Source organism: Doryrhamphus excisus, chromosome 14 (assembly GCF_030265055.1).
Source record: "Doryrhamphus excisus isolate RoL2022-K1 chromosome 14, RoL_Dexc_1.0, whole genome shotgun sequence".
Taxonomy (NCBI): Eukaryota; Metazoa; Chordata; class Actinopteri; order Syngnathiformes; family Syngnathidae; genus Doryrhamphus; species Doryrhamphus excisus.
Window position 1 is genome coordinate 18,122,882 of NC_080479.1, and position 21,098 is coordinate 18,143,979.

Here is a 21,098-nt window from a genome sequence, read left to right on the forward strand (position 1 = left end):
TTTACTAATTCAACTTTTCAGTACTAAAATTACGTGTTTTTAATTCTCATTAGATGTCAACTTTTCTTTATTCATGTAAAATAACCGTATATTTTCCATTTTGTTGTGTTGTTTTTTAGTTTTCTTGTTGAATTATACTTTATAGACTTTAAATTATACTCACCCCTGGACTAGACCGTGAATCATTATCATTATCATTCATCTGTTGCTCTCCATTTTCTACTTTATTTGCAAAAGATTAAAAAAAAAGGATGGTTGGCAAATTTAAATAAATATTAAAAAATATAAATAATAAAAAAAATATTTAAAATATCACGAAACGTATTTGTGAAGCGTATAACAATATATAAATCCAACAATATAGTACTATGTTCAAGAACTAGTACCGCAGTTTGTAAATAAAACAACTATATATAATTATAAGAATATCAACAATGTAAAAATATCACCAACACAATAATAAAATGCAAATAAACTATATAAACCTAACATATATTTGCCCTCCAGTCATTTACGGTGGTGGACTTGAAAGTTTCTGTGTGCGTGACAAGTGGGTCTGTTTATGCCGGATGTATTCCTACTTTCGTGGACAGCGCATGCGCACCATCTTTAGGACCTTGGGATGCAATTGTACTCATTCGGTAAGGAAAGAGCTCTTAAATATAAAAAATAGATATGTGGTTGTAAGTTACTAACGCGTTTTTACGACGCGAACAACACGTTTAAAGTGTATGAATCACGAGTTGTGAGTGTGAGTGGGTTTTTTTTTTTTTTTTTTTTTACAAAATGGAGGACTGCGTCGCCTGCTTGTCCGCCGTGCGTGGCGCCGCACGGGGAGACGTCACTTCAGGGGGGAGCGGAGCGTTAAAATGCGGCGTTACGGAAGGACGTACGTATCATGGTTAAGTAGCACGTAACGGTCACGCGGTAACGAAGGCTTTAGGAAGGATTCGGTCGTCTCGGGTGGGCCGGTTCAACAAATACCACGGAGTCATTGTGTTTGTCGTAATGGCTTCCGGATTTAAACACTCCCGGTGACTACAGTGTCTCATTCTGGCATCCACGACTTTGTCGGTTGTAATCGAGTGGATGAAAATAGTTTTTCCGTGTCACCAAACGTGACGTGACGTCGACAAAATATAATACACTAAAGCAGGGGTGTCCAAACTTTTTAACAGGCCACATGGTGAAAAAATGAAAGGACAGAAGGGTCACTTTGATATTTTAAGAAGTTTTTCAAGAAATAAACTGCAGTTTTGTGATATAGGTGGAAAAGTCTAAAAATCACTATCAACTGTGCTCATTTTTTGCATTTTTTTTCCAAATATATCAACTTTCTTCTTAACTATTTTTGTAAATATTCTTTTGCAATATTTTTATTCTATTCCCATAACATTATAACTTTTTTCCTCAACCAAATTTGTTATTTTATGGCTAAATTCAACTCTATGCTATGAAAATGAGCCAATTGCAGCTTTTGTTCTCATTGGAATATTACTTTTTTATTTTAATATTTTTATATTCTCGTAAAATTGCAGCTCTTTTTCCCATTTCTGCATCGATTGTCTTTTTTTATTTTCCAAAAATTCCAACTTTTTTTCTTGTAATGATGACTTTATACCCATAATATTTTGACTTTATTCTTGTAACATTAGCATTTTTTTTCTGCAAGCAAATTATCAAAAAATTCCAACTTTTTTTCTTGTAATGATTACTTTATACCCGTAATATTTTGACTTTATTCTCATAACATTAGCATTTATTTTCTGCAACCAAATGATCCGAAAATTCAAACTTTTTTTCTTGTAATGACGATTTTATATCCATAATATTTTGACTTTATTCTCGTAACATTAGCATTTTTTTCTGCAACTAAATTATCAAAAAATTCCAACTTTTTTTCTTGTAATGATGAATTTATACCCGTAATATTTTGACTTTATTTTCGTAACATTAGCATTTTTTTCTGCAACCAAATTATCCGAAAATTCAAACTTTTTTTCTTGTAATGACGATTTTATACCCATAATATTTTGACTTTATTCTCATAACATTAGCATTTTATCTGCAACCAAATGATCCAAAAAATTCCACCTTTTTTCTTATAATAATGACTTTATACCCATAATATTTTGACTTTATTCTCGCAACATTAGCATTTTTTTCTGCAACCAAATAATCCAAAAATTCCAACTTTTTTTCTTGTAATGATGACTTTATACCCATAATATTTTGACTTTATTCTCGCAACATTAGCATTTTTTCTACAACCAAATTATCCAAAAATTCCAACTTTTTTTCTTGTAATGATGACTTTATACCCATAATATTTTGACTTTATTCTCGTAACATTAGCATTTTTTCTACAACCAAATTATCCAAAAATTCCAACTTTTTTTTCTTGTAATGAATTTATACCCGTAATATTTTGACTTTATTCTCGTAATATTAGCATTTTTTTCTGCAACCAAATTTTACAAAAAATGACAACTTTATTCATCATTTACTAGTTGCTCATAGTATTAAAAAATGTATGTCAGCTTCATGCTAAAACTATTATATTATTCTCAATGTTATTCTCAGAAATGTATTTTTTTTCTGTTAATATGTTGACTTTTTTGGGGGGGGGGTCGGTTTCTTGTTAAATTATATTTTTTCAATGTGATGTGGGCCAATAAAAAAACAGTTGTGGACCGCAAATGGCCCCTGCGCTGCACTTTGGACACCCCTGTGTTAAACTATGATAGTCTTTACATTTCAACCAAACACCTCATTAGAATGATTAAACATGTCAGTGTTCCATATGATGGCCGCAAAACAAATGTTTCTATTTACATCAGCAATAGAATGTTTGCAAGATGAATTGTTTATGTTTTTTGTTTTTGTAGGACAATGAAAGGCTTATAGTATATGAATGCCCATAGCAGTACAACAGTGGGATGGCAACCACTGAGGATGTGAGCGTGTCCACGGGGCAGGTGATGATGGTGAAGACGGAGGATGGAAGCGACGCCGACGATCTGAATAAAACCCAAGTCATTCTCCAGCTCCACTCCATTACCGCTGGGTAAGTTACCCTAAGAGTCACAGCGCTTTTAGCTGGGTCTAATAGTACTAATACTAGTCTAGTACTAGTACTAGACTAATCTGGCCCTGACTAGACATCATTTTAAATTAAATATTACAAACGTTCCAGAGACCAGCCTGTTGAAACAGATGCATCTGTCATGGCGGATCAAGAACATGCCGGTGAGAGAGTCACATTTTTACCGAATGGTCACCATCACCGTGTTCATGTTTCACGTGTGTTTTTCATTCTGGTAGAAGAGACGGACGAAGGAGATGTGGAACTTGGCTGTCCGATAACATGCGGAGACAGTAAAGCCATGTTGCTTGTGAAGAAATTTGTTTGCCCGGGAATCAACGTGAAATGTGTGAAGGTTAGTTTATAATTTTGATAAGTAGATATGTAAGTAGTTATGATTAGATCATTCTTCAGTTTCTGTTCATTTTAAATTATTGTACAAATAAAGGTACCTTTGTTTTGATAACAACAAAAATAACCCATATTGGTTTCATTTTTGGCAGTACAATGCTATAACTCAGTGGTTTTCAAACCGTGTGGACCCGGTGTTATGTCTGATCCACTTGTCATACTCATAATTTTCATAATTTTCAGCGAGATATCGAACCATGCTGCTGTCTACGCTATTAGAAGTATATTTCCTGTAGCGGATATTCTCCCGCGGCTGTGGCTACTTCCACGTTATTGTTTTTCTTCTCATATTATTAGCTGAAAACCTGAAAGAAAAGCAGGTTTGCCTACCTCTGCTGGATCCCTCCAGTCGCATCCGCTGCCATCTGAACCGCACATGCAGCCGACTCCATCTTCTGTGCCTGGAGAGGAGACAAAATGCCATCATTTATCCGTCGGCTTGGCACCGCTGCTGAAATCGGTGTGCACAATGCACGTTTCAAGCGTGGCCATGTTATCTATATCTTCAAGCTATTGCAAAAAGCAAATCAAGATGTTTTGAAGGGATTATGTCATGATGGAGTCATGCATCTCCTGCTTAGTGTTTCATGTCCATGGCTTCCAGATTTTGGATTTTCATCCAGGTTTATTCTTATTATTGTCATATTTCAAATCCATTGTTGTAGGAAAGCAAAATCATGAACCTCTCTATCCATATATATAAGTAGTCTGTTGTTTATCCTCTGACATGAAGCAAACTACTAATAACCTTCCCAATACTCCCATCCTCAGTATGAAGACCAGCTGATCAGTCCAAAGCAGTTTGTACATATTTCCGGAAAGGCCACACTGAAAGACTGGAAACGAGCTATTCGGATGGGTGGAGTCATGTTAAGGTGAGCTAGCCATTACCTCTTTTAGCCTCGACCTATAAATACAAATCTTTGCGGTCAAGTGTTCGGGTCTATAAAGTTTAGTTCATGCTCAAAGACTAGGTGGGACACACACCATTCAGACTAGATAGGACAGCTCTAGTTTAGTTCATGTTCAAAGACAAGAAGAGAGACACACATCAGTCGGACTCGATAGGACAGCGCTAGTCTAGTTCATGTTCAAAGACTAGGTGGGACACACACCATTCATACTAGATAGTACAGCTCTAGTTTAGTTCATGTTCAAAGACTAGAAGAGAAACACACCCCAGTCCGACTAGATAGGACAGCGCTAGTCTAGTTCATGTTTAAAGACTAAGTGGGACACCCACCAGTCAGACTAGATAGGACAGTGCTAGTCTAGTTCATGCTCAAAGACTAGGTGGGACACACATCAGTCGGACTAGATAGGACAGCTCTGGTCTAGTTCATGTTCAAAGACTAGGTGGGGCACACACCAGTCAGACTAGATAGGACCACGCTAGTCACATCAGTCAGACTAGATAGGACAGCTCTGGTCTAGTTCATGTTGAAAGACTAGGTGGGACACACATCAGTCGGACTAGATAGGACAGCTCTGGTCTAGTTCATGTTCAAAGACTAGGTGGGGCACACACCAGTCGGACTAGATAGGACAGCGCTAGTCTCATCAGTCAGACTAGATGGGACAGCTCTGGTCTAGTTCATGTTCAAAGACTAGGTGGAACACACACCAGTTGTACTAGATAGGACAGCTCTAGTCTAGTTCAAAGACTAGGTGGAACACACATCAGTTGGACTAGATAGGACAGCTCTAGTTTAGTTCATGTTCAAAGACTAGAAGAGAGACACACCCCAGTCGGACTAGATAGGACAGCTCTAGTCTGAGCCTGGTGCAAGATCCAATGGCAGGTCCAGAGAGGGATAGTAGACGGTCGTTAGGATACAATGGAGGGGGGCCTTTACCCGCCCTGTGATAGCCGTTTGGATGATCACCTCGGTTAGCATCCCATTCAGATGGAACGATGATCATTGACTCCATTGACCTTGGTTAGCATCCCATTCAGATGGAATGATGATCATTGTCCCCATTGACCTTGGTTAGCATCCCATTCCTATGGAATGATGATCATTGATCCCATCTGAAACCAAGGTGGCTATTCGTTGTTTACTTCTTAGATGCTAATAAAGGCTAATATGTTTTTCATCAATAATAGTTGTGTCCACTCCCTCCAGGAAAATCATGGATTCAGGCCAGCTTGACTTCTATCAACACAGTACGTTGTGTACAAACACTTGTCGCAGCACCAAGTTTGACCTCCTAATCAACAACACACGGTTCCCACCTGACGGCAGTGGACTCACAACCATATCATCTCAGGGTAAGTCCTGTATGATGTCTTATGTAATGTAATGTTGTAATGTCTTCTGGTTTTCATGTTGTTTTCATTTCTAAATCCAGTCTACCCATGCAAAACGTAGACGTGCTGTGCTGTTTATGAATTGAATAAGTCATGTGATCGGACACGCCTGGGCAACAAACACTATACCGGGTGTTTGAACTTGTTTCAGTGAAGGTATGAAATGTTGTCTTGCCTAACCGTTGCAGCTCAGGAGTCCTTGGAGGAGGCCCGGACCGGAGGTGACAATTCCACGGAGAAGCCAGGCAACAAGGTGGACTGGGTGTCGAGTTCGCTGGAATCTGGAAACAAGGACTCCCATGAACTCCCAGGTAAACAAGCATGACAGTATTTCAAAATACATAACACATGTCAACGAGGCGGACCTCACATTTCAGTAACTACGGTATTTGTATTACAGTATATACAGTGAGGATGGAAAAATATATATATGTATATAGTACATACAGTATAAGCGTGTCCAAAAGTTTTCCAGCAGGGGCTGCTGTGATATTTTGTAAAGTAAATATGCTAAGAAGTTGTATATATATTTCAAGAAAAAACAAAGCAAAGTTAGAGCACAGAAAACCTGTTAATGACCTTCTAAAAAATTGTTTGTTTTACATTAGAGCCTTTCAAACATGAAATAACACCCCTATAGTCACGCTTGTCCTTGTATTTTATTCATGACAATCTGACACGCTTCTGCCATACACAGACGTACACTCCGACAGTACCGCTAGCTGTGTTTACATCATATTGTGCACCGCTTGTGTCTAAAGTGACGCAAGAGACGGACGGCGCTTTAAACATAGCAATTCTGCATACCGAGCTAACGAGTTAGCTTCCAATTTATTTATCATAAACGTTAAGAATGGGTAAGGAACGGAAGGGACAAAAATAACCAGGTAAAAATGTACCACTTCCACACTGAATTATAGGCAGTAGTTAACCACGAAACAGTGATCATTTATGAATTGTTATTAATAGTAATATAGTCAGGGAGCAATATTAGAACCACTATAGTTTTACTTTATTATTGTAAAAATTTTTTTTTACTATTTTACCTTTCTTCTCCTAAATTTAACTTTTTCTCCATAATTGTCATACAGTAAACCTCGGATATATCGGATTCAATTGTTCCCACTGGTTTTGTCCGATATAAGCGAAATCCGTTATATGCGTATACCGGAAAATGTCTGTTTTCCGCATATATCGGATTTATATCCGGTATATGCGTAAATGGGATTTTATCCGTTATAAAAAGGCACTTCCTTGACTATGTTTCCAATGTACCTGGACGCGCAGGCAACGCTGCAAACGCTGCAAATGACGTCGTATAGCGGCCTGTCACGATTCGGCGAATCGGAGCGCCACGATGCGGCCATCCGATATATGCCAGGGAAATTTAATGGAAATGCATTGGAACGGGACTGGAGATTTTGTCCGAAATAGGCGAAATCCGTTATAAAAAATCCGATATATGCAATGAAATTTTATTGGAAATGCATTACAGAAAAATTGGTTCTTTTTTTATCTGTCCGTTGTGAGCGAATTTCCGATATATCCGAGTCCGATATATCCGAGGTTTACTGTATAACATTTTTTTTTTTTTTTTTTGCTACTACATTTTTTGTTTGTTTCTCATAATTTTCACAATACTCACAAAAATCACATCTTGGTTCTTTTACTATTTCAACACAAAGCTACTAAAAATGACTTTTTGGACTATTTTTCCTCATAACATAACAACGTTATTTTCTTAAAATGATGACTTTTACTGCTTAGATTACGTTTTTTCTCTAATTTGACTTGATTGTTGTTGTTGGTTACTTTCTGTCATCCAATATGGAGTCGTACCCAAGACTGACATGCTAACTCTTGTGGTGTTCCCCAGAGGATACGCTCAATTTCTGGATAGGGATTGCCGATGTGGGTTTGCTTGGAGAAGTGGTCTCCAAAATCAGCAGCGAGCTTCTGGATCTGTTAAACGGAATGCCGTTGCTAAAGGAGTCGGCTGTGTTACAGGACACGGGTACGTGGATGTTTGGGTTTTTTTTGTTTTTTTTTTAACTGAGTGCTAGAAGTACCAACAAAAGGGTAACATGGATGAGAAATAAGATCTCACCTCCTCTCTGGCAGACATCGCTGTGCTCAGTAATCTTGGTCAGGTGTTTGGACTCCTGGACACGGTGAAGAAGATGCTGGAGAAGAGGAGGCAACAGACCGATCCCAACCAGGAGCAAATTCTCAGCATCCTCAGCAGTGAGTGATACACACATTTAATCAAATTATTAATACAGAATATTATTTAAAAAATGACATACCTCCTTTAGTTAATGGACTCCAGGTATGACTTCAAGGTGTTTTTGTGTCGGTTCGGTGCAGACTTGGACTTGCAGTTGTCGGAACAGCGGAAGCAGCAACAGGTCCAAGCTCTTCTATCCAAGCCTGCCAAAACAGTCACGGCCGCCAAGCGTCAAACAAAGCGTCCCCGTTTACAGAGGCCCGTGACCCCCGCCGCCACCCTCCTGACCTCCACCTGCAACAATCAGACCGTGGCGACGCCGCCGCAGTTCACCATCCTGTCCCCGATCTCGTTATCGTCGCTGGGTCAGCCGTTCACCGTTGCCGACCTGCCCATCACGTCCCTGGCTCAGCCGTCCAACACGGTCACTCTGCTCCCCGCCGGCTCTCAGCTCTTCACGCGGTACATGGTGACCGGGGACGGGAAAGCCGACAGCATCACGTTGGTGGACGCCAGTCCGGTGCAGGACCACGCCCACTTAGGTACAATGGTGAGCCCTGTGGAGCTGGTACACCTCAGCCAACAGACTGTGGGTGGCGAGGTGCTACCTATGGACGGCGCCATGTTGGTGCAGGGGGAGGTGGACGCCGGCCAGGAGCACACGGTTATAGAGATCAACCCACCTCCAGTAGAAGAAGACATAGGAGTCATGGAGCTACACTTGACTGAGGAGTCCGGGGGAGTCGAGTCCGGCTTCATTGGCAGTAGGACGATGGAGGTCACGATTGGAGAAGCGGAGGGGACACGGCCTCAACTGCAAGTAGCGCAGGCGCGAGGGGTTCAGGGGGTGGAGTTGGATACTCGAGGACCGGGAGTGCAGATTGTGGTGGTTGGAGAGAATGCTCAGGGCAAATAAGACACGTCTATGCAGTCGGCGTCGGTATGGACGGGAGAAACGTGTCAAGAACTTCCTCGACCCTCATTGGTCATTCTATTTATTTGCAAAGTTGATACACTTCTACTAGTTTGCATCAAATCAGTTGGACCTTTTAATAGGGTGGGGGGGCAGTGTGTGTTTCCCCCGTAACTGCTACACAACGCTTGCATCAATACAGAAGAATCACAAGCTACAGCAGGGGTGTCCAAAGTGTGGCCTGAGTGCCATTTTTAACTCACAACCATTTTTATTCACATTGTAATATTCATTCATTCATTCATTGTCTAACGCTTATCCTCACAAGGGTCGCGGCGGGAGGGGCCAGCCAGCCAATCACATGACACATAAAGACAAACAACCATTCACACTCACATTCATACCTATGGACAATTTGGAGTGGCTAATTAACCTAGCATGTTTTTGGAATGTGGGAGGAAACCAGAGAAAACCCACGGGGAGAACATGCAAACTCCACACAGAGATGCCCGAGGGTGGAATTGAACCCGGGTCTGCGCGTTAACCACTCGCCCGCCATGCAGCCCCACATTGTAATATAAAAAAAACAGCAAAAAGGGCAAAAACTGCAGTAAATTGACTAGAATAAAGTTGTAATCTAAAGAGAAAAAATATTTTAATATTATGAAGACTGTAATGTACTGATAATGTTACTGATAATGTAATTTTTGTGATTAAATATTAAAGTAATATGAGAAAGAAAATGTAATTTGGGAAAAATTAGGTGGGGAAAAATAAAGTCATAATTATGATAAAGTTGAAACAGTTGGAAAAATTAACAACAACAACAGAACTAGCTGCACAGCAACCCAGTGGTTAGCACGCAGGCCTCACAGCCAGTTGACCCCGAGTTCGATTCCACGGTGGGCCATCTCTGGGTGTTGGATTTTGCATGTTTTCCCCGTGCATGTGTGGGTTTTCTCCGGGTACTCCGGTTTCCTCCCACATTCCAAAAACATGCTAGGTTAATTAGCCACTCCAAATTGTCCATAGGTATGAATGTGAGTGTGAATGGTTGTTTGTCTATATGTGCCCTGTGATTGACAGCTGGGATAGGCTCCAGCACCCCCGCAACCCTCGTGAGGATAAGCAGTTGAAAATGAATGAATGAACAACATAACTAGCTGTAATTTTATGAGAATCATTTATGAGAAAAAAATATAAGAATAAACTTGTAATATTAGGAGGAAAATTTACAGTTGAAATACTAAAGTAAAAAGACATTTTTAAAAATGTAATGTGAGAAAAAAATTAAGTTGTCATTTTTGGAACTTCATAATCATGAACTTCATAATAATAAAGTCAACCGTTTGGACACCCCTGCACTAGCATAAAAGCTCACTAACCAAGCAGCTTTGTTTGCTCTTATCCCGTAGTAAAACTGTTCATGTTCATATCTACAGTAACCATCCAAGTCTTTACTTTCATACCTTCATCCACGCCATTTTGATTTATTTGATATATCCGAGCAAGCCTCATAAGCCCAGGTTTTCTTTTTCTAAACGGGTCATCATGAACATTAGGACATTTGCTAGCCTAAAGTCAATAAATGACTGAATCGAACCTAGTTGATACGTACTTTTTGGCGTCCCTGTACTTCTAAAGTATGTACATTTCTACGTCTTCATAGGAAAATGGCATCTCCACGTTCCTCACATCCATTATTAAAGTGCACCCACTTATTGTTTCTTAGACTTTTCCCCCATTTGTAACACGCACTGAAAATTATTATTAGCTTTCTGAGTTTATCGCTTTTTAGTTGAACGTCCCCATTACAGGCAACACAGTATGATGAAGTTGTTGCGTGCTTCATTGGTTTTTGCTGTGTTTCATTTTTCCCAAAGTAAAGAGAGCAAGTGTGTTTAAAGTCAAATGAAGCAGTGTTTTATTAGTACATTACTACATAAAAACAGTCCTGCTAGCCTGGCGTTGATGTTCTTGGATTTCGTGTCAACATTTGTAATAAAAGTGACTATTATGTATTATATGGGTGGTCATCAAAGAGAACATACTTACTCATAGTGCAACTGCAATGTTAAAGGGGTAATGACTTGTCATTAATTCAAATGAGCACCCGGACAAACAAAGCAGCTATTATATAAAGATATTTTGTGTGAGACTACACCTTGAGTTGGCACTTCTACTATTTACAAACGTTTTACAACACATACCTGTCTTTGTTTTGGGGAAAGTTGAAAAATGAAGTATACTGTAGTACGTGTACTATTAACAGCGAGAGTAGGCAAGCTTAACTTCCTGTTTATTTTGGCGCCTCACACAACCAGCCAATCATACGCCTTCTTCTTCTTCTTCTTCTTCTTCGTTTTCATTGATCACAATACTTCCGTCATTGGCTGCCGACAAAAAAAAGCGGAAATGAACGAAGACCGACTACGCTTATGATGACGCACCACTGAGAAGGCCAACTACCGTGGAACTACAATATTACGTCACTTCCGCTGATGAGCCCTCGTTAAAAACGAATGCATATGGTCGATAATGCTAATTTTGCTATAATTCAAATCCTGAAAAGCAACATAGAACAACAAATAAACGGACATAAATTAACAAAAAACACAGGAAAGATAGGAAAATATTTATTCACAACACTTGGGTCGATCCAATGTGATATTACTTTTGTATCGGCATTATCAATATTTGGATCGACCTGCCCGCCCCAACGTGTAGTTGCTGAACCACTTTCGGGTACAAACCACATCGCTGACCGGCGGTTCGCCTTAAACTACAATATAAAATGGCGGCTATTCGTTTATTAGAGATATTATTTTTCTTGTATTTTGTATCTCACATTCCTATCACATTGTTAATCGACTTGCAACTTATTCTACCCGGATATCTATATTCCCAAACTGTAAGTAAGATCATTAATGTTTACTTTTTATGCTCCGGTGAAGTTAAAAGTTTGTTTTAATATGCCTCGTAGCTGAAAGACGTCGTCAGTGGCTACGCTGAGAAGTTTAACGATGCAATGGTGTTGGATCCTCCCGAGTGGTTTAAGACTTTCGTTTTCTGTGAGGCTTTGCTCCAAACTCCATTCTTTCCCGTTGCAGCCTACGCTTTCTTTAAAGGTAAGTAAAGGAAACATTTTTTAAAAATCTGTTTAGCTAAGCTAATGACCCAAAACTGCCACGTTTTCGAAGCAACTTTTGAGCCGTGACGTAATACTCGGGGCGTCCAAAGTGCAGCACTGGGGGGGTTGCCAGATGCGAAAACACGCTTAGTTCTAAAAGTGGCTTAAAATGTACTATTTTTGAGGAAAATTATCCTACAGAGTTAACATAGTTCAGGGTATTCTACTTAAAACGTCACCAAAAACTCTGTCTTGTTTATTTTACACGGCAGCGTTACCTTTTTAAATAGACACTGTTGGGGAAAGAACAGCGACCCCACCTGGCGTAACAATGACGTGCAATAAATAATGAATGTATATATATTTTAAGGCGAAAAAAATGCTATTTCTTCCCTATTATTGCTGTTGACTTGTATATGAATTTCATCATATTTGATGTACCATTTTAAAAAATAGTTTTTTAGGTGTAAATTGTTGTTTATATCTTCAATATTTCAACTGTATGCCGCTGAAATGATACTATTTTCCCCTCATAATATTATTCTCATAAAATCACAAATTTTTCACATTAGATTAAATTTTTTTCTCTTAATATTTTGACTCAATTGTGCTGATATTTTAAATTTTTGATGTTTGATTTATGTTGTCCGGTTTAAGACTAAAAAAACAAACAAACATAAATCAGATTGCAAGGTGGCATTGAAACTACTGAGATTGAGGTCGTCCTACACTGCCATCTAGTGGCCGCTTCTTGTAATTGCAGAGTCGCCAAAGTCCACCAATTTCAGATGGCTGCTGTATGTTTCACTATTTGTCTCATATTATGTAATGTAGGGGTGTCCAAAATGTGGACCTGATTTTTTTTACTGACCTGTGGCACATTCTAAAAGTAGACTTTAACAATAAAACAAAAAAATGAAAAAATAAAATGAGAAACCTGCAATAATTTTGCAGGAAAAGTTATAATATTGGGAGAATAAAGTGAAAATATGACGGGAATAAAGTCATAATTATAGCTTATAGCCCACGTTAGCCCGGCTTTCCACTCAACTGGCTCGACTGAACCCTGTTTCCTGTCTTCCAGGAGGCCGCCATTGGATCCGGACTCCGGCCATTGTTTATTCCACTCATGTGGCCACCACGATGATCCCGATTCTGTCCCACATCTTATTCCATCAATTCCCCGAAGACGGCCCCCGGGGCCCACAGACGCCGCGTGAGCGCTGGATGCTAGCCTCCATATACGCTCCGTACTTGTTCATCCCCGTCCTGCTACTCTGCACTATGCTGATGTCGTCCACGTACAATCCCAAAACCAGGTCTAGGAACATGCACTCGGCCAAAGGCAAGAAGAAAAACTGATGGGGTTTTTTTTTTGTCCATTTCAAGCCTTCTGTAATGTACATCTTTATTCCTGAGGTCAGTGAATGTACCTTGGGCATGGAACAAAACCACTTCAGTGCCGCCTGTCAGATCAACCAAGCTGTTGTATTGTGGGTAATAAAATACTGACATCCTGCTATTGAATTTGAGTGTTTTATCCAACAGTTCCCAGGAATAGCTGGACCTCTGGATCCTTTGGATCCACCGTTTATATTATGAGGTCATTCTAACAGCACTCGATTCATCACACTGCTACTTAACACTCAAAAGGTGTATAAACAATACTAATACTAATTTATGCTGACACTAAAATACTAATAATAAAATACTAATTTTGCAAGGGGGGCGGCACAGCTAGGAGACCAGGGTTCAATTCCACCCTCGGCCATCTCTGTGTGGAGTTTGCATGTTCTCCCCGTTCGTGCGTGGGTTTTCTTTTCCGGGTACTCCGGTTTCCTCCCACATTCCAAAAACATGTCTGTGTCTATTAGTTTATTTAGTAAAACACTAAACTCATCACACAGTAACTTAACACTCCAAAGGTGTACCTAAAAATATACAAAGAAGTACCAATATGAGTTTTGAAGTTTCCCTTTCTGCATTGTGTCTGAGCAAAGCAGTTCATTGGAGGACATGCGGCATAGAAAGTGGTTAGTGCGCAGGCCACACAGCTAGGAGACCCGAGTTCAATTCCACCCTCAGTTTGCATGTTCTCCCCGTGCATGCGTGGGTTTTCTTTTCCGGGTACTCCGGTTTCCTCCCACATTCCAAAAACATGCTAGGTTAATTAGCCACTCCAAATTGTCCATAGGTATGAATGTGAGTGTGAATGGTTGTTTGTCTATATGTGCCCTGTGATTGGCTGGCCACCAGTCCAGGGTGTACCCCGCCTGTCACCCAAAAAGACAGCTGGGATAGGCTCCAGCACCCCCTGCGACCCTCGTGAGGATAAACTGTAGAAAATGAGATGACCGAGGGTGGAATTGAACCCGGGTCTCCTAGCTGTGAGGTCTGCGCGCTAACCACTCGACCACCGTGCAGCCCAATAACTACAACATTTCATATTAAAATACATAGAAAGTTTCAAAAATAATGCATGAAGTAACGTGACATTACATAAGTACATATTTATAGTGGGCAAGTGGTTAGCTGGTTGGCCACACAGTCAGGAGATGGGGAAGACCCGGGTTTGAATCTCCGCTTGAGCATCTCTGTGTGGAGTTTCCATGTTTTCTCCGTTCCGGATACTCCGGTTTCATCCCATGCATGTTTTTGGAATTGTACCCGGAAAAAACCCACGCATGCACGGGGAGAACATGCAAACTCCACACAGGGTGGAATTGAACTAGGGTCTCCTAGCTGTGAGGTCTGCACGCTAACCACACGACCGCCATGCAGCCCATAATAAGAATATAATCCATATAATAGTATAAATGGGGCGGCACGGCGGTCGAGTGGTTAGCGCGCAGAAAGTTTCTAGGAGACCAGGGTTCAATTCCACCCTCGGGCATCTCTGTGTGGAGTTTGCATGTTCTCCCCGTGCATGCGTGGGTTTTCTCCGGGTACTCCGGTTTCCTCCCACATTCCAAAAACATGCTAGGTTAATTAGCCACTCCAAATTGTCCATAGGTATGAATGTGAGTGTGAATGGTTGTTTGTCTATATGTGCCCTGTGATTGGCTGGCCACCAGTCTCACCCAAAGACAGCTGGGATAGGCTCCAGCACCCACTGCGACCCTCGTGAGGATAAGCGGTAGAAAATGAATGAATAATAGTATAAATATTTACATTGAAAAGCTGTGTTAATAATATGTTAATGTATTCATATCATCAATACTACATAATATACTGTATGTATTATAGTATGTACCCACTACTACACACTCCACAATGTAATCCAGTACCAGGGTTGTGATCAGGGAATTGTGTATTTCTTTTCTTAAGCCTTCCTGGTGTAAAAATAAAAATAAAAATAAAAAACACACGCCCATAAATAATAAGTAGAATTGTCATGTACACACAATGGATTCGAACAACCAATGGCGGCCGGCTACAAAAGCTATGACGGCATCCCCCGTGACATATTTAAGTGTGCGCTGCTAGACTGGCGCAATTTGTGCGAAATAAGCGTCCAGTCTGCACACTGTGCAAGGTGGGTGTGATTGAAAGCATATTTGTCAGCGTGTCGGACATATTTGTTATTTGTAAGTATTTTTTTTTTTGATTGATTTTGTTGCATTTCAATTCATATTATTTATCGAATATTATGTTTCATATTTATGTGTGTGTGTGAGTAAGAGAGATGCGTGTCGCTAAACTGATGAAATGAGTGATAAACGATGCTAAATGGATGCTTTATTACAAAACGTTGCCATATTGTTCGCCTGCTCGCGACATGAAAAAAAAAAAGATGCGTTCAACGGCACTGGGAAATTAATATGCACTTTACACAGAATATCGCTGTTTGTGGTTCACACGAAGACAGTCCGGTTCACTTGAAAACAATAGGTGTTATTTATCGTTTTTACGTTTTTATCACATGTTCGCCCCCGGAGAACGAGCGAGTGTGTTGTTATTGTTCGGAGGCGATGTCAGTGTGTGTCTTTGTTTTCCCACACCGCCGTCAAAGGCGTCTTTTGTTTGCCTTTTGACAGCCTGGCTTCATAGTCGGAGTAACAAAAGATGAAATATATCTCTTAATTTTCTCTAAAAAATTATTTTAAAAAAGATTACTTTCTTATTAATGCTAATGTAAACGTCGGAACACAACAACAGTGGGCGTCAACCGCTTTGCAAGGTGTCTGCTCGTAATATTACACTCAATATTAGCTAGCATAACTATTCTTAATATGATTATTATATGATAATGCATAAAAGATGGGGGTAGTTCCGGTTTTTATTCCATAAAACGCTATACATGTGTGTATTTTACCGTTAAACAAGCATCATTTCCATTTCAACACAACAAACACACAATTCGAAGGCATTTTTTTGCGTCAATGTTTGCATATTTACGCAAATAATGACACCCGACGGGGATGGTTGATGACAAAGTAGGGCTTGGGCGGATCGATCCGAATTTAGACGACTAGCGATACCACGGTTGAGACAATATTGGATCGATTCTGGCGTGATGAGAGTGCTATTTTTTTGATAAATATGAATATGTTGTTGACATTGTGAATGTGTATTATTGTTATAGTGTTGTTTATTTAAACAGAAAAACATTTTTTTTTGGTTTGGGTTAAAATCTTTGTCGAGTTTTTTTTTAACGAATCGGTACCGAAATGCCCAGTATCGCTTAACCTTAATGATCAGAGTTGTCATGTATTGATGGGCGTGGTTGGTTGTAGTTCTCTACCAGGCCATGAGATGTCGCCACTGAGCTATTTTTTCCAGTCCAATTTATTTTTAAATGAATGAATCCAAACGTGTTTCTACATTTAAAGGCAAACCCACGAGCACCGTTTTCAAGATGGCAGCCCCTGAAGGTGAATATGTCACATTGATATTTCTACTTCATACTGACTTGGGAGTATTTGCTTATGTGTGATATGTTTACCTTTTGTAGATATTCAGGTCAAAGAGCTGGACAAGCGAGCTTCCGGTCAGGCGTTCGAGGTCCTCCTCGGTGCTCCGGCCCCAGACGCTAAGGGAGACTTCCCCTTGGCCCCTCCCAAGAAGAAGGACGTCTCCCTGGAGGAGATTCAGAGGAAGCTGGACGCCGCTGAGGAAAGACGCAAGGTATCTCAGAGAAATATTTTCCATAGAAATATTATTCCAACATGAAAACATTCCGCTCCTTCGGTCTCTCGAACACTTCCTCAAAATTCCATATTTTCTAAATACAAATTCCATTTCATCGGAAGAAGTCTTATGGCTTCTCAACCGCTTCTAAACATTCCAATATCAAAAGCTTTAGCTCAATCAAGCGATCTGTTTTTCATGTTACAAAAATAGATTTTTTTTTTTTTTTTTACAGAATTTCACATTTTCTGGCCCATAAATTCCCACCTACCCCAGTGCACAATTTCTAAGTTGCGATTCAAACCATTGCAGTGCATTCCAATGTTGAGCTTATTCAGGGAATCTGTTCTCCATGTTATGAAAATTCAATTTTTCTGGCCGAATTTCACATTTTCTGGCCCATAAATTCCCACTCACATGAGTGGACAATTTTTAAGTTCAACCAATTCAAACCATTCCATTGTCAAATCGTTGAGCTCATTCAGGCAATGTTTTCCACATTAAAAAATTCAGTTTTTTTTTTTTTTTACAGAATTTCACATTTTCTGGCCCATAAATTCCCACTTTTCTCAACCAATTCAAACCATTCCAATGTCAAAATGTTGAGCTCATTTTGGCAATCTGTTCTCCACATTACTAAATTCTATTTTTTTTGCGGAATTTCAAATTTTCTGGCCCATAAATTCCCACTCAAATGAGTGGACAATTTTAAAGTTCCACGTTTCTCAACCAATTCAAACCATTCCAATGTCAAATCGTTGAACTCATTCAGGCAATCTGTTTTCCACATTACAAAAATTGCAGTTTTTTTTCCAGAATTTCTTGTTTTCTGGCCCATAAATTCCCACTCACATGAGTGCACAATTTCCAAGTTCTGCTTTTCTCAACCAATTCAAACCATTCCAATGTCAAAATGTTGAGCTCATTCGGACAATCTGTTCTCCACATTACAATTTTAATTTTTTTTGGCGGAATTTCAAATTTCTGGCCCATAAATACCCACTCACAAGTGGACAATTTTTAAGTTTTGCATATCACAACTGATTCAAACCGTTACAACGTCTTGCAAAGTCTTTAGCCCATTCAGGTGATCTGGTTTTTACATTTTTTTTAAATGTCAGTCGTTTTCATTTTATGGCCCATAAATTCCCACTAACATGAATAAACATAAAACAAAAAGTGTCTCATTTCTCAAACGATTCAAACCATTCCAGACGGGTCCTAACGTATAATAACAACTATAATGACGAGTTAGTTTGCCCAGCCCTAATATAAAAAAAAGTACACAAGGTATATATGGACAAAATGGCTGCTCAAGAAAGCTTCTCTTGTTTTCCTTCCAGAACCATGAAGCAGAAGTCCTGAAGCATCTGGCTGAGAAACGTGAGCATGAAAAGGAAGTTCTCCAGAAAGCCATGGAAGAGAACAACAACTTCAGCAAGATGGCTGAGGAGAAACTCCAACAAAAGATGGAGGCCAACAAAGGCAACCGCACGGCCATCATGGCAGCAATGAATGAAAAATTCAAAGAAAAAGTAATTTTTAAGTAATTTTTTATATTTTCCAAGCATCAGTATTCTAGGATTCATTTTATTCTCCTCTTACCAGGACAAAAAATTGGAAGAGGTGCGGAAAAATAAGGAAACCAATCCAACCAACATGGATGAAGATGCTTCAGAAGACTGAACCGCAAACAGGAACCTTTCTTATCTGGATTTGTTTTTGGTAAACCGGTATATTTGTGTGCACCCTCCACTTGAAGTAGGAAAACGTCCGTTTTGTGATTATTTTTTTTTTTTATATATTCTTAAGCTTGATGTGCTGATTCCATGTGGCGAACCACCACCCTCCTGAACACCTTTAGTAACCGATTAGTCGGAACTTTTGTATAAATTCCCACATTCCGGTATCCTAACCAATAAACCTCAATGTGGGATATTCCCGTTATTTTCCTTTAAGCACAAATGGATCCTGATTCTTATGGCTTTAACTTGATTATTCCTGGTTGTTCTGGAAAAAAAATGTGCTTCGTTTTGAGTCCTGATTCTGCTGATAAAAAAACTTTCTTTACATGTCAAGCATGTATGGCCTTGTCTTAGGAATGACTCGTGAAAAAAAAAAAAAACAAGAGCAATACATACACCCCGGCATCTGCATCAGTTCATTAGCTGTACTCAAACGACGTGAAGGCACCATTTTTTCCTCGTACTTTAGATCACACCAAGTGTTAAGTCAATGTTAACCTGCCGTATGTAATCTCTCTCTGTTAACAGCACAGTTTCAACGTTTGAAATAAACTATTTGCACTTATTTTCCTCACAATGTTATTCTTTCAAATGGCTTAACTGTCTGTTGCTAACAATTAGCATGCTAACACCAAGCAGCGGAAAGTTCTAAGGCAGTCGTGTGGCGATATGACTTCACGCTACGGAGGTAGTGAAAATAATGTTGTGCATGAGCAAAAAGGTTAAAATGCTAAGATTCTAACCTTTAGCATGTTAGCACTTAGCGAGATGACACTGAGGACTCAAAGTGCCCAGGCAGTTATACAGTGTTCTGACATCCTGACATGTTAATATCGGCAATTTGACATGAATAAAATAGCTACAATGCTAATATGCTAATGTTAGCATGCTAGCAAATTAGCAAGATGACACTGAGGACTTAAAAGTGTCCAGGGAGTTACACGGTGTTCTTATATGCTACCATGTTAATATCAGCAATTTGACATGAATGATATGAATAAAATAGCTACATTGCTACTATGCGACAGTTAGCATGCTAGCACTTAGCACGATGACAGTAAGTACTCAAAAGTGCCCAGGGAGTTATACAGTGTTCTTACATGCTGACATGTTAATATCAGCAATTTGACATGAATAAAATAGCTACAATGCTAATATGCTAATGTAGGTATGCTAGCACTTAGCAAGATGACACTGAGGACTCAAAGTGCCCAGGGAGTTATGCAGTGTTCTGACATCCTGACATGTTAATATCGGCAATTTGACATGAATAAAATAGCTACAATGCTAATATGCTAATGTTAGCATGCTAGCAAATTAGCAAGATGACACTGAGGACTTAAAAGTGTCCAGGGAGTTACACGGTGTTCTTATATGCTACCATGTTAATATCAGCAATTTGACATGAATGATATGAATAAAATAGCTACATTGCTACTATGCGACAGTTAGCATGCTAGCACTTAGCACGATGACAGTAAGTACTCAAAAGTGCCCAGGGAGTTATACAGTGTTCTTACATGCTGACATGTTAATATCAGCAATTTGACATGAATAAAATAGCTACAATGCTAATATGCTAATGTAGGTATGCTAGCACTTAGCAAGATGACACTGAGGACTCAAAGTGCCCAGGGAGTTATGCAGTGTTCTGACATCCTGACATGTTAATATCGGCAATTTGACATGAATAAAATAGCTACAATGCTAATATGCTAATGTTAGCATGCTAGCAAATTAGCAAGATGACACTGAGGACTTAAAAGTGTCCAGGGAGTTACACGGTGTTCTTATATGCTACCATGTTAATATCAGCAATTTGACATGAATGATATGAATAAAATAGCTACATTGCTACTATGCGACAGTTAGCATGCTAGCACTTAGCACGATGACAGTAAGTACTCAAAAGTGCCCAGGGAGTTATACAGTGTTCTTACATGCTGACATGTTAATATCAGCAATTTGACATGAATAAAATAGCTACAATGCTAATATGCTAATGTAGGTATGCTAGCACTTAGCAAGATGACACTGAGGACTCAAAGTGCCCAGGGAGTTATGCAGTGTTCTTACATGCTGCCATGTTAATATCAGCAATTTGACATGAAAAAATAGCTACAATGCTACTATGTGACAGCTAGCA

The 21,098-nt window shown here is 39.5% G+C and overlaps 4 protein-coding genes across 9 annotated transcripts in view; 3 read left to right on the forward strand and 1 right to left on the reverse strand.

Moving 5' to 3' along the window:
- The window catches only part of thrb (thyroid hormone receptor beta), a 58,904-nt gene extending 47,683 nt beyond the window's left edge, over positions 1-11,221 (reverse strand). The window contains exons 1-5 of the mRNA XM_058046777.1: positions 11,158-11,221; positions 8,114-8,237; positions 7,915-7,990; positions 5,988-6,088; positions 3,827-3,897 (exon numbers count right to left, since the gene is read on the reverse strand). The gene's annotated coding sequence lies outside the window, so the exon portion shown is untranslated. The remainder of the gene's footprint in view (positions 1-3,826; positions 3,898-5,987; positions 6,089-7,914; positions 7,991-8,113; positions 8,238-11,157) is intronic.
- gmeb1 (glucocorticoid modulatory element binding protein 1) lies at positions 509-10,971 on the forward strand. 4 transcript variants are annotated; one of them, XM_058046772.1, is made up of 10 exons: positions 509-641; positions 2,889-3,067; positions 3,197-3,249; positions 3,325-3,440; positions 4,268-4,371; positions 5,623-5,768; positions 5,996-6,118; positions 7,684-7,821; positions 7,929-8,051; positions 8,175-10,971. In XM_058046772.1, the coding sequence occupies exons 2-10, from the start codon at positions 2,940-2,942 to the stop codon at positions 8,948-8,950; spliced, it is 1,707 nt and encodes a 568-aa protein (XP_057902755.1). In that variant the 5' UTR covers positions 509-641; positions 2,889-2,939; the 3' UTR covers positions 8,951-10,971. The 4 variants fall into 4 exon arrangements, with proteins under 4 accessions (XP_057902755.1, XP_057902757.1, XP_057902754.1 ...); XM_058046774.1 differs by lacking the exon at positions 509-641 and adding an exon at positions 758-889 and having other exon boundaries at positions 3,328-3,440; XM_058046771.1 differs by lacking the exon at positions 509-641 and adding an exon at positions 760-889.
- Positions 11,222-11,510: 289 nt separating the features above from the next.
- Positions 11,511-13,596, forward strand: tmem97 (transmembrane protein 97). The gene is made up of 3 exons (XM_058046784.1): positions 11,511-11,858; positions 11,931-12,075; positions 13,162-13,596. The coding sequence occupies exons 1-3, from the start codon at positions 11,742-11,744 to the stop codon at positions 13,437-13,439; spliced, it is 540 nt and encodes a 179-aa protein (XP_057902767.1). The 5' UTR covers positions 11,511-11,741; the 3' UTR covers positions 13,440-13,596.
- A 1,898-nt stretch (positions 13,597-15,494) lies between these two features.
- stmn1a (stathmin 1a) lies at positions 15,495-19,518 on the forward strand. 3 transcript variants are annotated; one of them, XM_058046982.1, is made up of 5 exons: positions 15,495-15,612; positions 16,910-16,951; positions 17,032-17,204; positions 18,551-18,742; positions 18,816-19,518. In XM_058046982.1, exons 2-5 carry the CDS (start codon positions 16,936-16,938, stop codon positions 18,891-18,893), a joined length of 459 nt encoding a protein of 152 aa, XP_057902965.1. In that variant the 5' UTR covers positions 15,495-15,612; positions 16,910-16,935; the 3' UTR covers positions 18,894-19,518. The 3 variants fall into 3 exon arrangements, with proteins under 3 accessions (XP_057902965.1, XP_057902964.1, XP_057902966.1); XM_058046981.1 differs by having other exon boundaries at positions 15,539-15,664; XM_058046983.1 differs by lacking the exon at positions 15,495-15,612 and adding an exon at positions 16,138-16,257.
- Positions 19,519-21,098: the final 1,580 nt, after the last annotated feature.